The 16814-nt window shown below is 33.7% G+C and overlaps 1 protein-coding gene and 1 pseudogene across 1 annotated transcript; one reads left to right on the top strand and one right to left on the bottom strand.

Moving 5' to 3' along the window:
- Positions 1-303: 303 nt before the first annotated feature.
- LOC136067233 (monocopper oxidase-like protein SKS1) lies at positions 304-13606 on the bottom strand (the record flags this gene model as incomplete). The annotated part of the gene is made up of 5 exons (XM_065772779.1): positions 304-371; positions 9257-9395; positions 9497-9767; positions 9852-9961; positions 13424-13606. Coding segments are annotated over 5 exons (741 nt in total), but the record flags the coding sequence as incomplete, so codon positions are not given.
- Positions 1236-6426, top strand: LOC136067215 (lon protease homolog, mitochondrial-like; annotated as a pseudogene).
- Positions 13607-16814: the final 3208 nt, after the last annotated feature.

Here is a 16814-nt window from a genome sequence, read left to right as displayed (position 1 = left end):
CATATTAAAATAAAAAAAAAAAAAAAAAAAATCTAGAACTCAAGGTTGCTACATACCTAAATAAAAAAATTTAACGCCAAAAACATATACAATGATGGTAAAAAAAACCTTTCTTAAAAAGAAAAAAAAAATACGAAGAAGGAAAAAAAAAAGTGAGGAAAGAGAAGAAAATAGTAATTGATCATTTATATTTTGACCATTAATCAGGGAGTATTGTGGTAACTATTTTTATTCCAATTCAAAATTTTTAAATAAAATGTAAACAAAGGCTATTAAAGGAGGTAAGGGAAGCCATACTGTTTAACTGTTCAGGAATGATTTTGAATACTTCTTTTATAGCATAAAGCAGCCTTGTCTTTGGATCACAATACCTACAACATGAAATGACAATTCATTAAGAAGTACAATGGTAGAGTATATGAAGAAACCATTCATTTCAAAATTACATTTAAAAAGAAAAAGGAAAAAAAAAAAAAAAAGAGTTAACGTGGTACACATAAAAATAAAAACAAAATATAAAAAAAGGAAAAAAAGTAGAACTCAAAGAAAGTCAATCATAAACAAAAGAAAAGAAAACAAAGAGGAACTTGCAAAAGATAGAACTTGAAAATTTGTTGGAGTCTCTAATAGTAAATGTCTTTAATTTAAAGAAAAAGAAAAGAGGATATAGAGCTAAACTAAATGTCTTCAATCTGAAGAAGAATGAGAGATAGAAAGTGAGATAGAAACTGTAAAGCGTACATGAGTTTATAGGTCTTAAAGTGTAAAAGTTTTAATTTACATATTTATCCCTGGTAGTTGAAAACTTATAAGTGGGTATAATGAGGATATTTTAGACAAAAAAAATGAAGAATTCAAATAGAGGAAGCCCCTTAAATAGTAGTATAGATGATTGCATGATTGGTGATTGGTGATTGATCTTTTTGCAGAGTGGTCTCCATGCGTAGTTTGGAATGCATTATCCTACTGAAAAATATATAAATAAATTAATAAAAACTGGAACTGCATATATCCACTTAAACCGGAATTTCCTGTGCCTTGAATCCTAAGTTCTTCTGGTTTTCCGTTAGACAATTATCTGATGTTGCTGACATCAAGGTAATTAAACATTTTATTTATGCTGAGACAAAAATAAATATGTGGCTGTACAGTGCTATTATGCTTCTTGTATCATTAACTACTAAAATTATTTTCAGGGGCATTGCCATACCTACTCTGGTGCTATGCCAGGAAAGATGGTGCAGTGCCTAAAAACTGTGGGAACAGCTAACCCTCTTGTACTAATTGATGGTGTCACAAGGTAAATAGATGGCTAATTGGTTTGATTAATCTCAGATCTGAGTTATATTGTTTTCTGGAAGAATGAAGATATATAAAGAAGGTGATCTAGATATTGATAGCATGCTGGTGTATTCCTGCCCTGCATGCTGATTGTTTTAATATCTCCAATTTAATAATGGGTTCTGCTTTATTGGCATCTCCTAATACACAAAGTGCTTGAAAGTGTAGGAGGAAAGGGTAGAGTTGAGGGGTTAGCAATATCTTGTAATTATCTCTCAAGAAAGAAAAAAAAATAATGGGTTCTGCTTTATTTTCAACTCTTGCAGAAATTGTTTGATTAGAAATTTTATTTTTGTATCATTGATTTTTTCTTTGGTTTCTATGCAGTTTGATTTTATGCAAATTGATTAAATTTCTCCTTTAGAATTAAGCAAGCTTTTTGGTTGCAGGTTTTAGCCTTACCACTTCCACATTTACCATTTTTTCCAGGATTCTACAGGCCAGTTCAAGTTAAGGTATGGCAGGCTTCTTAATTAAGAATAAGTTGCTCTTTGAATCCTTGTTTTAGTTTCCTGGTACATCTCATATTCTAGTAAGGTCCATTTTCTAAGCTGCTGTTGTTGCAATGTTCATAAAACTTTGTTGTACATCATCTGAAGCTTATAACAGATGTTTTCTCTGACTTTTATATAATTGTATCAAATTTTTGGATAGAAAAGGGACTTATAAGTTGGAACTGTTGGTTCTCTAATGCATTTAATACCATACATGCAGGGTCCTAAACTATTAGCAGCTTTGCAAGAAACCTATGAACGGCAAGCCCCATATGTTGGAGCTTTTCTTGTTAAAGATGAGCTAGGGACCGATCCTAGTTTAGTATCTGGTTCTGAAACAGAGAAAAACATATATGATTTAAAAGGAAAAGAGTTACTGAATCGTCTTCATGAAGTTGGTATACTTGCTAAGGTAACTTGTTGGTTAGAATTTTTAGAACGTTAGATTTATTCACCTGAAATATATGTATTAGAAAAACCTATATGAGTGATTACTCTGTTTAAAATTTATTTTAATGTACCAGATTTCAAGTATCCGAGGAGACCGAGTGGTCCTTATCGCACATGGACAACTTCGAATCACGAAGATGGTGAGTATGAAGGAACGATAGTCACTACAAATTTCTATGTTGATGGCTTAGACGCTTTTACAGAAATGTTAATGAGCTAATGAAAACATTTCAAGTCTTGGATGAAGTCGTCCTGTCATCCATATGATTTTTTTTTTTTTTTTAATGTGGGGGGGGGGGGGGTAAGGGTGCCTACCAATCACCTCAAGTTGGAGCCTTGTGTACTATGTACGGCCTTTTATGTGAATGTGTTATGAACTGAATAATATATTATCTTTGTACAGGTTGACAAGGAACCTCTTACTGTAAAATTTGATCATCTCAAGGCAAGCTGTCTATATTATGTTTTTTTTCCCAATGGAATGATCATTTGTAGGGGGTGAAAGGTTTAATTCACATTTTTATCTTTCATTTTAGTGGATTATATTCTATATTGCAGGATAAAACATATAACAAGGATGATGATGTCATAAAGGCAAAATCATTTGAGTTTAAATTTACCCTATAAGATGTTCTCAATACTAGTTCCTGTTGGAGAGATGATGTTGAAATTTATACTCAGGTTTGTTCCTTATTTTCTGGTTTGGCTCCAAGGGTCCTTTTTTATGTTGTATGCTTATAAGCTTCACCATTGATCTTTTCCTTTAATGGCTCTAAGAAAGGTTGTATTTATTATGAATTTGTACTATTTATCATAGTTTCGTACAGTTGTATTGTTACATTTTGCTCCTATGGCTTCTCTTCTTCTTTTCCATCCAAATGCTGCTATGTTTGGCTCCTAGGCTATGATGCCTTTTGCTTTATTCCCTTAGTGGCTTTATAAATTCCAAAATTTTGATCAAAATCATCTCTCTCACCCTCTTTGATAAAATAGTTGAAAACTATAACCTCCAATATATATGATAATTCAAAATTTTTTTTTTTTATCTAATATAATCTTTAATGCTTAAACTAGTGAAAAACCCTAGAAGAGAAGATTAAGAGTGATTGTGAGAGCTTATCTATTGTGCTCATCCTTTCTAGAGAGAGAAAACACATTGTTCATTGAGAGAACCCATAGCTTTTCTCCTCTTTCACTCTCACCATGTTTACATCTTTGAGAGAAGATTTTTACCTTCAGTACCTCTATCATATATAAGTGTTAGGGAGTTGTTGGTAGTTGGGAATCTTTGGAGGTTCAAGCCACAAATCCAAGTTTCACTTGGTGACTAGTGGTGGGTTGCTCAACTGGGATTGCTATATAGAAGAAAGGACTTGGTGAAATTGGATGCTAGTAGGAGCTTGGAGGGCTCTAGTACTTAGGGAGAAAAAGGACAAAATCATCTCTCTCACCCTCTCTGATAAAATAGTTGAAAACTGTAATCTCTATTAAAATATGATAATTCAAAAATTTTCCTTCTACTATAATCTTTAATGCTTAAACTAGAGAAAAACCCTAGAAGAGAAGATTAAGAGTGATTGTGAGAGCTTATTTATTGTGCTCATCCTTTCTAGAGAGAGAAAACCCATTGTTCATTAAGAGAACCCATAGCTTTTCTCCTCTTTCACTCTCACCATGTTTACATCTTTGAGAGGAGATTCTTACCTTTAGTACCTCTATCATATATAAGTGTCATGGAGTTGTTGGTAGTTGGGAATCTTTGGAGGTTCAAGCCACAAATCCAAGTTTCACTTGGTGACTAGTAGTGGGTTGCTCAACTAGGATTGCTCTATAGAAGAAAGGACTTGGTGAAAATGGATGCTAGCAAGAGCTTGGAGGGCTCAAGTACTTAGGGAGATTTAGACTTGGAGGGCCTACTTCAAACTTGTACTATACCTATTCTATAGTGGATTTCCAACTGGTAGAGCTGGCAGAGAGGTTTTTTACTGGGGGCTTTGGTTTCCTCTTTAATAACACGTCTCAGTGTTATCTAAGGTTTGCGCCTTTCATTTTCCACACTATATATCGCTTTATTGCCTTATATTGTTTATTGTCATCCATGGATTGTGAAATTGGTTAATCACTTATATTGGGCCTTATTGTTAGTAAGGAGTAAAAGTGATTAAGCCCTAAAATTGGGTTTATAGGGGTCTATATATTTGCTAGGTTGTGTTAGCATTAGTTTCAATAAGCCTTTAAATCTGTTGTAGAAGCTGAATGATTTGCTTTCTGCTTTTGACTCAATCAGTTCCATAGTGAATTGGTAATTGCTTCTAAATAACTGAAGTAAAATAAAGCTCTTAGTAATATTTTTGCAACGACTGATGTAGCCTGATACTGTTATATGTAAACATCTTTGTATATTGATATAATTTGGCACTGCAGTTTGTATTCAATTCTATCACATTGCTTTGATAATTTGGATGTCCTAACTTTTCCCTTTTCTCTTCAAAATCTGCAGTATATAGATAATTCTGAGTTTCCAAGGTTAGCGGATCTTGGAGCTGCGATATCTGGTGCGAAAAAATTACAGTGCCAGCAAGTTCTTGAAGAGCCAGATGTATGTTGAAATTGACCCATTTTAGTTTTAGTTATTGATCTTGAAGAGTCTGGTCTTAAAATGGAGTATATTTTGGAAACATTCCCAAACAGGTGTTTGTACATTGCAAAAGATGTGAACGTCCAAAACCTTTTGCTTTCTAGCATCCATAAAACATGCACAATTAAATCCTTAAATTTGAGATTGCTTCATCCAAACTGCTTTTGTAACTCTATGTTATTTGCTCATTCAGGTGTATAAACATTTAAAACTTACGCTTGAATTATTGAAGGAATCTATGAAAATCAGCAAAATTCAGGTACTTAATTCCATTGTTTATGAATTGCTAATGTATATTAGAATCAATTGCAAAAGAAATTAAAGAAAAGATTAGTAGTGAGCAGCGCCGCTAATTGTTGAATGAACAGTTTAAGGCCATAAAGAAGGTATTTTGCCCCATTATCATATGTCTATACATATATGTATGTATCTTATTACTTATTTTAGTCACATTGCCGCATCTTTAGAGATTATCAATTTGCTCTATTTGAACCTTGGTCCACCTAATTTTCCTAGCTTGTCTTGATGCAGGAATTAGGGTTGGAGATAGATGCCAAAACAGCACTTTCTGGTTAGTTCTGTTTTTCTATTCTTTGTAGTAATAAGCAGTTTGTTTCCCAATCCAGAAGGAACATTTGTTAACTTAGACAGAATGTCCACTGGGAATTGAAAACGGTATATTCAAGGCTTGGCATGGTTTGTTCCATTAGGAATTATTTGTAGAAAATGAAGGTCGTACTTTGTTCTAGTCGGATGATTTTAACTCCTTTATGAATCAGGAGCTATATCTGTGTAATATTTTAACGAGAAGTGCTATGTTGGTTCATTTTGTAATTGTCTATTTCATCATTTTGACTAGCAGCAAAATTTAGGGAGAGGCTTGAACGAAACAGGAATAAGATCCCACTTCATGTTTTGCAAGTTATAAACAAAGAGCTTTCAATGCTGCAGCAGTTTGAAGCCAGTTCAATTGAATTTAATGAAACTCATAACTATCTAGATTGGTTGACTGCTCTTCCCTGGGGAAATTATAGGTTTGTTGACTTGCTAAAATTAGTTGTCATTTAACTTTTAATGAATAACAATACTTAAAATGCTTTTGAGATTTCAAAGTTTCCTAACTTTTTTTGTTCTTCCTTCTAAAGCAAATTTTATTATAATATGAGAATAAATGTTAATTCTGTTTTCCATTACCAAATGCAGTGATGAGAACTTTGATGTCTTTCGGGCAAAAAAAATTCTTGATGAATACCATTATGGTTTAGCTGATGTGAAGCAAAGGATATTGGAATTCATAGCTGTCGGAATCTCTTATGAACGTTTCTAGAACTTACCTATCTTAAAAATGATTGTTTCTAGATCTTAATGTAAGAGTTTTAAGTGTCTCCCTATTGCCACCAATGAGTTATATAGCTCAAATGGCACTTTCTCCTCGCAAATAATGGTTTTTGTGTCCTTTTTATGACCTCATATATTCAGCAAACATATGATACTTCATACTTCTCATAATGTAATGATCATTTTCAAAATAATACAAAATGCATGGTTTTAAAACCCGGACTGGACCAAGCAGTTCGACTAGGAACGAGACACTAATCCGGCTCGGTAAATTACATAAAAAAGGTAATGGAGAAAGTCATTTGTTAGGTGCTCACTGTTGGTATTGTTGAGCATCTTCATTTGTTATTATTCCTAGTCGTACTATCCCTTTGAATCTCAATGCCACAGTTAACAGGTTTTTGCATATATTGAGTCTCCCAACTAGTCATTTGGAATCTGACTTGGGAAAATTCTCACAAGCAAATCTTCCTGCTGATTCTCAGCAACTCTTCCCATAGACACTTCCATTATGCATAGGTATGGTGAAAATCTAGGCTCTGATACTGATTTATGTAGGATGTTGAAAACCTATGTGTTTATACCAATTCATTTAGGATGTCAAGGGAAGATTCTAAGTTTAGGAAATTAAGGTTAGGGTTTGTAAACAATTCAGAAATTGGTGAATTAGTATGGGAATTGAAGGTCACAGATTTGGTTCCATTTGTTAGCAAATCATAAACATAGGAGGAAAATCAGGAAGCAACTACTAGCATCACACATACAGCTTCATATGAATCAATTTGTAATGAATCTGCCTGGTTTAAGGGAAATGAATGAGAATGAATGGAATTTAACTTAATTTGAAGTAGTCACCCTTCAAGAAAAAGAGAAAAAGGAGAGAATTTGAGATAGAAAACTAAGGAAGTTGTGTCTTTATTCTTCAATGATGAAATGCTATGGATTATAAGTAATTATGCATGTTACTTGCAAAGCTTATTGGCCAAATTAACCAACTAACAACTTGTAACTGATTTGGCCCCACTTCTTGGCCTCTGTTGTAATAATCTGAACTAACTTGGTTCCACTTGCAATCTGTCAACTAATTAACTAATTTGATGCTTCTTGATTCTTTACAAGGATTACTATGTGATAACATGAATTACACTAGTATACCAATAGTACAGGTGTAATTCATTATCATATATTTCCCCATTCATTCTCATTCATCCTTCGGAAACCACACTTCTAGAGAGAGAGGGAGAGAGAGAAAGCATCATAACTTCAAGGGTTTGAAAGAAATCAAAACTTGCTGTAAAAATTCTGACCATACATAAATGATAATAAGTCCCATTACAAACCTCATACAAGTCTCTCAAATAGCCCTAATAACTCTCAATCTTGACCCTTGAAACAAGCAATTCTGTTTTCTGTGCCACAAATAACTGCTAAAAAAAGTAGAAGAAAGGACCCTATAGGCATTGCTACTTAGACCCAAATAATTAAAAATCTAGGCCATGTTTGGTAAATGTTTTAAAAACCAGTTCTTTTTTTTCTTCTTTGAGAAGGAAAAAAAAAGTTCTTTTAGTTTTATACACTAGACTATTTTCCATTAAAAATTTGGCAACCTGTTCCTAAAGAATTGATTTTCAAGAAAAAAAACCTGACAATTGCCAGTTTTAAAAAATATAAAAAAGATGTTCTCCATTTTCTGGTTTTGGAGAAAGTCAAAACACAGAAAAAACATTAGTAAATGCATAGTAACCATCTACAAAAGAGGTATCTTTAGGTATCTTCTTTTTTTTTCTTTTCTAAATGAGTTTCATTTTCATTTCTCTCCATCCCTCACTCCTTCCTAGTTCCCCAAGCCCCAATCCCCAATTCCTCCCCTCTAATACGCTCTACTTCAAATCTCATCCCCTCTTCATCGAGCCTTGAAGCTTCACTCCACTGTCACCATCACCTCACTATACTCTCCTCACCTGAACCTCACCCAAATTTTGAAATCAAAATCCCTAACCCTTGGTATAATGGTGAGTTTGGCCTTGGAGCTGTGTTGGGCAAAGGGGTGGACTGGATGGTATTCACACGTAGATGGATGCTGTTACTGGTTTTGTGAGTCTTGTGAGTTTTTTTACTAGGCAGTTTTCAGTGTGGGTTTTGATGTGGTGGTGGGTTTGGGTGGTCTACGTGGTGTTCTTGCAAAGACGGTTGCTGCTGTTGGTCTTGTGGGTTTCCGTGTACTTTTGTTAGTGTGGGTTTTGCTATGGTGGTGGTGGGTTTAGGTGTGGTTCTATGTTGGACAAAAGGGTAGCATAGGCAGTGCTCTTGTGGGTTTTCAGTGTGTGTTTCAAGGCTTTTACGTTGTGCTTTTCCTGAAGATTTCAAGACATATTCAGTAGAGCAATAGACACACCCATCTTCATTTGGCACTGGCTTTTTTGGCTACAGTTATTGAAAAACTTCTCAAGATGGTTGGAAGGGCCTATGAAACCCCTTTACTCAATTAACCTTAGCTAAAGTTATTGGTATTAGCTCCTTATTAACAAAAAAAATAAATAAATAAATAAAATTTAATACTAGCTTAAAATTAACTAGATGGAGAAGATTCATAATTTTCATGGGTTTAATTATTCAAGATTTATAGAAATTGTATTTTATACGCTAATACAGATGCATAAATTCCAAGTATCGAATATTTAACTTGGGGGGTGATTTAGGTAAGGTGGTTTGGGTTTTATGAAGGTCGGACAAGTAGGAGATATGGTGGCTAAGATTAGGAAGGTGGTGGGGGATGCAAAAATTGCGGACCACTGAAATTAGGGTCTTCAATGCAGCTTAACAAATTTTTTTGTGTTTTATAAAGAATTACTTTTTAGTTACAACTTTCAAAACACATTTTCAATGGAAAACAACAGAACATTTGTTATAAAAATTAGTTCATTTGAGCAAGTTAATGGTATTTAAAGAGAAGGGACAGCAAACTAAGTATAACATATACATTGCAGAAATTCACCTGGTTCAACATTTATTTTTAGGTAAGTAATACCATCTGGAACAACTGGCCCATCAAAGCGATAGGGACCCAATCCATTAATGAGGATACCATCAGGAACTCCAAGGTTGATTCCTTTCTCAACATCCTGCCTTAGTTCCTGTTTCCCAATAAGCATTGGTCAATAGCTAGGAAACCTAAAAAAGTAACTAGTATTCACTGGTCACTAGAGTCAGTGAGCAAAACAAAATTTACACTGACCTTATGACTCTTAGAATACCAGTCACTAATGAAGATTGTAATATCCCCATCTGGCATCCTGAAGGGTACTGGAATCACTTCTCTGTTGTTTATGATGATTCCCCCATATCCACCTGCAGCTCTCTGGAAGCTAAGGGACGGGAAGTAAAAGAAACTCCCTATCTGATCTTTGACCTGAAACTGATATGTCCAATTCCAACCAGCAGGAATGGGACAATTTGCACCTAAAACACCATCTTGCCAAGAGTTCTTCCTATGTTCTATGCCATTCCTGCATTAAACTAAACAACATTAACACTAATAAAATCACTACTTGTTATTTTTCTTATTCTTGCTGTAAAAAAAATATATATACCATGTGAGAAGAAATGGCTCATCAAGGCCATTTTTGACATTGACAACAACATTCCAATTTGTAGTAACATTGAGAATTGGTCCTGGAAATTGCCCATTGATCCCAATTACCTGAAATTATTAGCACAAATTAATTTGCATGAGATTTTGTGGGTCCACCCACCTGTGAGGGTTGGGGGAGGGAAGCAGCTAAGACATTTAAGCACTTTGTGGTATATAAATCACCAACGTATAGATAGTTAAATGCTGAAATAAATAAATGTACAATATCAAAGAAGAAAAGACAAGCAAAGACTCTCCACTCCAAAATCTAGGATCAATATGTGAAATAAACAAGGAGTTAAAAAACAAAAGGTTGACCATGCCTAAGTGCTTGGCAAGTAAACCTCATCTTGTATATAGCTCAACCATTCATGACTCATGCATCGTGCGAAACAGTGTTAGCGTCTCTTAGAAGATCCCATATAAGGTGTCCCTATTCTAGAAGATCCCATTGATGAGTTGTCTCTACCAGCTGTTGCTATCAGAATATTCCTCATGATATTTGTATATGCTTCTCCTATATATATGAAATGGATGAATTGAGGGCAAAAATATGGAAATCAGCTCCTTGTCCTTAAATCTCTATTCTTATTTCTATTGACATATAGGAAGGATATATGGACAAAGACTAACTGTCATATTAACAGGTATGAAAAAGCAGAAGTCACATTAACACAAATTAATAGGAATCAAACATTGATGGGTAGGCAAAGAATAAATCTCTATGAGTGACATATAAATCTAGTGCAAATCATATGGCAGGAAGACTACAACCAAACAAAGGTGTCCCTTAATCTCCAGATGGAGAAGAACATTTTGGAGATTTGTACATTGTGAAAAAGGAAGTGATCTATCATCACAAGTATAATTGTCTGATTTTATTATTCAATGAACTACTATGGGACTTTCCACATCTAATAGCACAAACTGTAGAATGGAATGAGTAACATGAGTTTGACATGGGAAAAGCGATAATATAAAATCTTTAATACAAGAAGGTTCAAGGATTCAGGAGAATTAAAAAAGTCTATAGCTAAATGCTTCATCATTTGATTACTCAGAGATAGGGACTCCATTACTGCAGTCAATATTTTGCATCTAAGCCTACTAAGTGACCCACACAGCACATAACTGTTTCTAGATGAAACTAGTTCAAAACTTATTCTGTCAGTATGAAGTTCGTCTCATATATATTGTACCATAACTCACGAAACATGTCATTCACAGATTTCTAAAGAAAAATATTACTTGCTTCAATTTAAGAGTCTGGGCAACCGTGATAAACAGAAACAGTAAACAATAATATAGGATTAATTGTACGGTAACTCACAAAGCATGACAGACTGTTAAAGTAAAATTGTTATTTGCTTCAGGAGCCAGCAATGAAGAGCAATAATCAACAATGAAATTATGAATAATGAATAATACAAGAGAAAGTTTGAAAACATTATTTTTCTGATTTGAAGTTACATACACCCCTGGTGGGTCTTGAACCCATGACTTCACCCTCCATGTTACTCTTCCAAGGTAAGTTTGAATGCATTGTTAAATGCATCACATGCCACACAACACAATTAAGCCTGTATGCACATTGGGCACTAATGAGACATCTTCTCCCCCTAACTAAAGTGAGGTCACAGCAGTTCAAAGTAAGAGTGTGGTATGGAACAATGGTAATTATTGCTGTCGCAATGAGAAGCCATTGAAAATTTTAAGGTGGAACGGTAGAAACAAATCTTACATGGCTGCAGGGCACCCCATGGCTGCCTCCCCACTATAACATCATTTTGTCTTAATCACAGACAAATTGGCATTATTGAAAAATATGAGGTGGCCAATGATATAACCTATATGTTTCCAATCTGATTATGAAGTTATATTTTTAGCAAGATAGATAAATGTGATAATCAGTAGTATGAACAAAAACACATACATGTGAAAGAAGCGTAATTTCTGAAGTAACACAGACTACATAACAGCAGCCAAAGGCAGCCTTTTGGTATCAAAGGATTTATTAACTCATTGGATTATACAGGCACAAATGAAGTACCGTCTAATGTGCTGAGTGATTAAAATATGCCAATCAAATTGCAAGGGAAAATTCTACAAAAAGGAATTAAAAATAATAATGCTTGAAGGCACAATATCTTTGGTAGTCAAACAATGACATGGTTCAAAAACTTATGTTGATACAGTTAGATTGTTGACAAGAAACAATAGAAATACAAGAGTGAAAAACAAAAAGGAAGTCCATGCATTCTAGAGAAAATATAAGATACAGAACAAGACAAAGGAAAGTTTGTTAAGACAATTTGGGCACATGTATCAATAATTAACAATTGCAATATTGAGAAGCAGTCATGTTTCATATTAGATATGCTATAAGGACTTATTGTACTTTGGTAGTGAAAAGGACTTATTGTTTGTGAGATATCACCACAAAAAGCTGTTTGACAAAAAAGGATTTGTTAAGATGAACTTTAATAACAAGGACAACAGCTTGTTTATGAAATACATTATGAGCAAAATTTTGGGATTAGATCAACACAATATAAGACTAGACATGCTTCAAGATTTAGTTTTGCATTGACATGTTTACTATAAATGAAATGAGAATCCTAAGAAATGGCAAGACATGAACAAACAAAATTAACCACAAAAATTACACCTAAGAAGATAAGAGGCCAACCCAACTAGAGACAAGTCGAGAAAACTATGTCAGCTCAGTTTAGCCATGTGAAATGAAAGTAACAGGACTGGCTTGTATGATATGGGCATATAATGTGTACACACACACACACACAAAGGTGCATCAAGGTGCTGAGAGTGGACATGTTGCCTTGCCTTACAATTTAATCCAAACAAAGAAAGTCACATATAGAGCTATTTGTCAATCAAGATTGTATATAAACAATACAGATTTAAAGACTTGGGCATAGTTAAGTTATTAATATTATATATATATATATATATATATTAAAAGTAAACTGGGTCATGTAAATATTTTTTCTAACTTTCGGCATAACTTTTTTGATAATTCAATTGTTACAACAAGTGGGGGAGGAAATGTATAACCTCGTTCTCCTCATCAAGGAGACCAGTCAATGCCACTAAGTTAGAAGCCTTTTGGCAACTTCCAGCATAACTGAATTAATAATGAGAGAAATTCTAAAACTGAATAGTTGCTAAAAACAATAGAAATATGAAATTCACTTCTTCCTAGAACAGGAAACTTCTCTTTATATTAAAAAATGTCACACTATAGTACATCATCCTGGTATATTAATTAAGTAATTTCCATCAACTTACGAGATTTACATATGGGGGGACTTGTTTAAGATAAAAATAACTAAATACTAATATATTTACTACACAGTAAGCAACTAATATCCAATAAACAAATCACATGAGCAATACCCAAAAGTTTAAAACTTGAAACATCACTAAAAATAAGCAGTGCCCATTTTCATCGAAAGGATAAGGGTGACAAAAGTTGGAGAATTGCAGAGAATTGAGGTGAAAAGTAAGAACCTTTTGTTTAACACCAAGTGGGGAGGCAGTGAGGTAAGAGACAGTCCAATCATAGAACACAAAAGGGTCACCTGCCCTGCCAAAGCAGCAGTTGAGAAGCAGAAGAGAAGGATAAAAAGGAACGAGGATGAAGAAGTTGGCATTGGATTTAGCTTCAACTCTGAGTGTTTCTTTCTGGGCATCTTAGTTTTTCTCTACTTTACACAGAGAGAGAGAGAGAGAGAGAGAGAGAGAGTTGGGTTTGTGAAGTTTACTTTGGTAGTGACTGTAATGGATAGCAAGCAAACATGGCACTGAAGTGTAATGCATAATGGCAAAGTGTGGAGAATTTGGTGGCAGCAACTGGCAAAGCCTTTTAGCTAGACCAATTGCTTCGTCGGTACCGATTGCTTTTGTTTTCTTTTTTTAAATAAAATTTGAATTTATGGTGTTACGGGCCAAACGCTTTCTAATTCAATTCGGTTGCTTAGATTTAGCACGATGGTAACTTTATAAATATAAATTCTTATTTAGTATGTATAAATAAAAAGATATGAGATAAGGTTTAAAATTTTAAAAGCAAGCTTTATACATTAGTACATTTAAATTAAGTTAGAGAATAATTTTTTATTTAAAAAAAAAAACTCTTACTTTTATATTTTCAATAGAAAAATACAAAATTCAATCATGTATATATATATGTAGGGTTCAAATTCTTTACGTAAACCCAAAGACAATTAATTTGTAGAGTATGGGTCAAAGAACTAGAATTGGCAAGGGATTAATAACAATGGATCTTCACCATTTCAACTGTGTATCCATCAGTTTGTATACATTGATAGTTTTAAACACACTCCTGTTCTTCTTCTCTCTCTTTTTCTTCCGCCCCCTATTGACAGGTGCTCCCCTCCATTTTATAGTCATTCTTACCCTCATCTCCATCGTCCACGTGCTTCCCATCCATGAACTTGCTCAAGTACTTGTCACGTCAGGCAGCTTCTTTTCATCTCTGTGTGAGTGGCGGTAGGTTAGGATGCACTGTTCAGAGGTCTTCTCCACATAAATGCGGCCAGAAAAGCTGTTGCAATGCATTGAATATGGTGGCAGCAGCCTTTCCCTCAGATATTTCCCCATCCTTATCGTTCCTGAATATGCTGTGAGCTTATCTTGATCAGGTGGAGTCCTCGGGCAGTCATTCAGGCTTTTCCCCTACTCAGTTAGTCTTCGATATTACATCAGAGCAAAATATCTTCCTCGGACAGGAGATGTCCTCCTCGGACTGGAGATGTCCTCCTCGGACAGAGACGATCCTTCACCAAGAGGGTTACACTCCAGTCTGGGCCTTGTCCTCTCCGCATCCCTCTTTTCGGATGTGCTACAGTCCTCTCGTGGGCATTCGGCCCATTAACTTGGGCCTGACCCCTTATTCCCCACAATATATATATATATATAAATTAATGAAGTTGTAATGTTTATTATATTATCCTTGGTATGCCTTCATTTTTGTGGGTAGATCTATAAGAGTTTATGGAATATTAAAGCCAATGTGGTGAAATAATGAGAGAGATAAAGTTTTCACCAAACTAATTTTGCTAGAAACTCTTCAAATTACTTAAAATTGGTGATGTGTCCTTCACTCCTCCTAACTCTAAACCCCACACCACGTATGGTTACATTAAGTCAGTTGGGTTTTATCAAAAAAATAAATAAAATCCAAATTATGGGTAGTGTAGGGTTTAGTTGGGTCAAGTTGGATGGATTCATACATGTCACCAATTTAAAGTGGTTTGAAGAATTTTATTCCAAATCAATTTGGAGATAATATTTGTTAGGAGGGGAAGTGAAGTTTTAATTAAGGCAGTAGCACATTCAATTATCAATCCCAACTTTTACTATGAAATTGCTTCAGGCTTTCGGATTCAATGCATGATGAATTGCAAGGACTTATGAGAGATTCTAGTGAGGCCAAAAGGACAACGAGCATAAGATTTGTGTCGGTTGGTTGGTTGGCTTGGGGAGAAAAACGTGTATATCAAAGGTATTTTCCAAGGTATGAAAGTTGAAGTATTTTCCAAATTCTTAGTTCATGTGAAACCAAACGCATCTTATGCTTGGAGAGTATATTAGGAGTTGTTTGGTAAGAGTATTTAAATATAATTTTTTGTTTTGCAATCTATAAAATGGTGGGTCTCACACTTGAATTTATTGTTTGGTTAATATTTTCTAAATACATTTTTCAAAAAACTATATTCTATTTTCCTTATTTAAAACAAGATTTTAAAAACGGCTTAGGGAGTGTTTTCAGGATATAGAAAATGTTTTTAATGACATAGTTATAAATAAATTGAAAACAGTGAATCCCACATATTTGTCCAAACTCTTTTATCTCTTAAATTTAGGAGTTTATCTTTATCACAAAAAGAATTCTCACACGTCAAATTTGAAACTTATCATTAAAAATAAAATAAAAACATGATGAGCTCTATTCCCTTATTTTATCCACACACAAAAAAAGAAGAAGTAATCTACAGATTCTACACGTTACTTCTTATAAATATTTTTTTTAAATTTCAAAAATAGAAATGGTCTCCCAAACAATTATTTTTGTTTTTAGAATTTTGAAAATTTTTCTTAAAAGTGTGAGCCAAACACGTAAAATATAAAAATTATTATCTAAAAACTAGTTTCAAGTTCAATTTTTTGAAACTTGTTTTTATATTGTTTTGAAAAAAAAAAAAAAAAATCTCCTACCAATCAGGCCCTTACAATTTCAATTTGTGACTTTTTAAATCATTTTGTAACTTGATTGCAACTTTTCAAGTTTTGAGAACTAGATTGAAACTTTTATATTTTCTAGATATCGAATAATTATTTTATTTTATTTTATTTTTTCAGATTAGTCGTTTCATCATTACTAGTTGTTAAAAAAAAAAACATATTCCATACGTGAATAATGTCAATTTTACAAATGTCAATGGATGAAATGACTAACTTGTCCGAAAAGTTAAAAGTTCAAGGATTAAAATGACAAAAATTAAAATTTTTAACGATGAAAATGACAATTCACACAAGTATGTGCATCTTCACTTATTTATTTATTTATTTATTTAAGATTCACTAAATTCCCTTTGCGAATATCAATTTTACAATGAGCTATAAAAGATCATGGTCTACAGTAAAATATTTGATGCAAGTTTAGATCATGCGTCTTTAAAAGCTACTTTAACATGACCCAAAATTGTTGCCTAGGGGGGAGAGAGAGAGATAATTAGATAGTCATTTTCAAAATCTCAATAACATTCAAAGAAAGTAAAGTCAATAGTCTATTTATATTTTTTTGTTAAACACGTCAGAAATATAAAAAATAGAAAGGTTTTAAATATTTAAAAGCATTTTTAGTAGATTGTAATAT

Source organism: Quercus suber, unplaced genomic scaffold (genome assembly GCF_002906115.3).
Source record: "Quercus suber isolate HL8 unplaced genomic scaffold, Cork oak 2.0 scaffold_63, whole genome shotgun sequence".
In the NCBI taxonomy this organism is placed as follows: domain Eukaryota; kingdom Viridiplantae; phylum Streptophyta; class Magnoliopsida; order Fagales; family Fagaceae; genus Quercus; species Quercus suber.
This window is presented reverse-complemented; position numbering and strand designations above follow the sequence as displayed.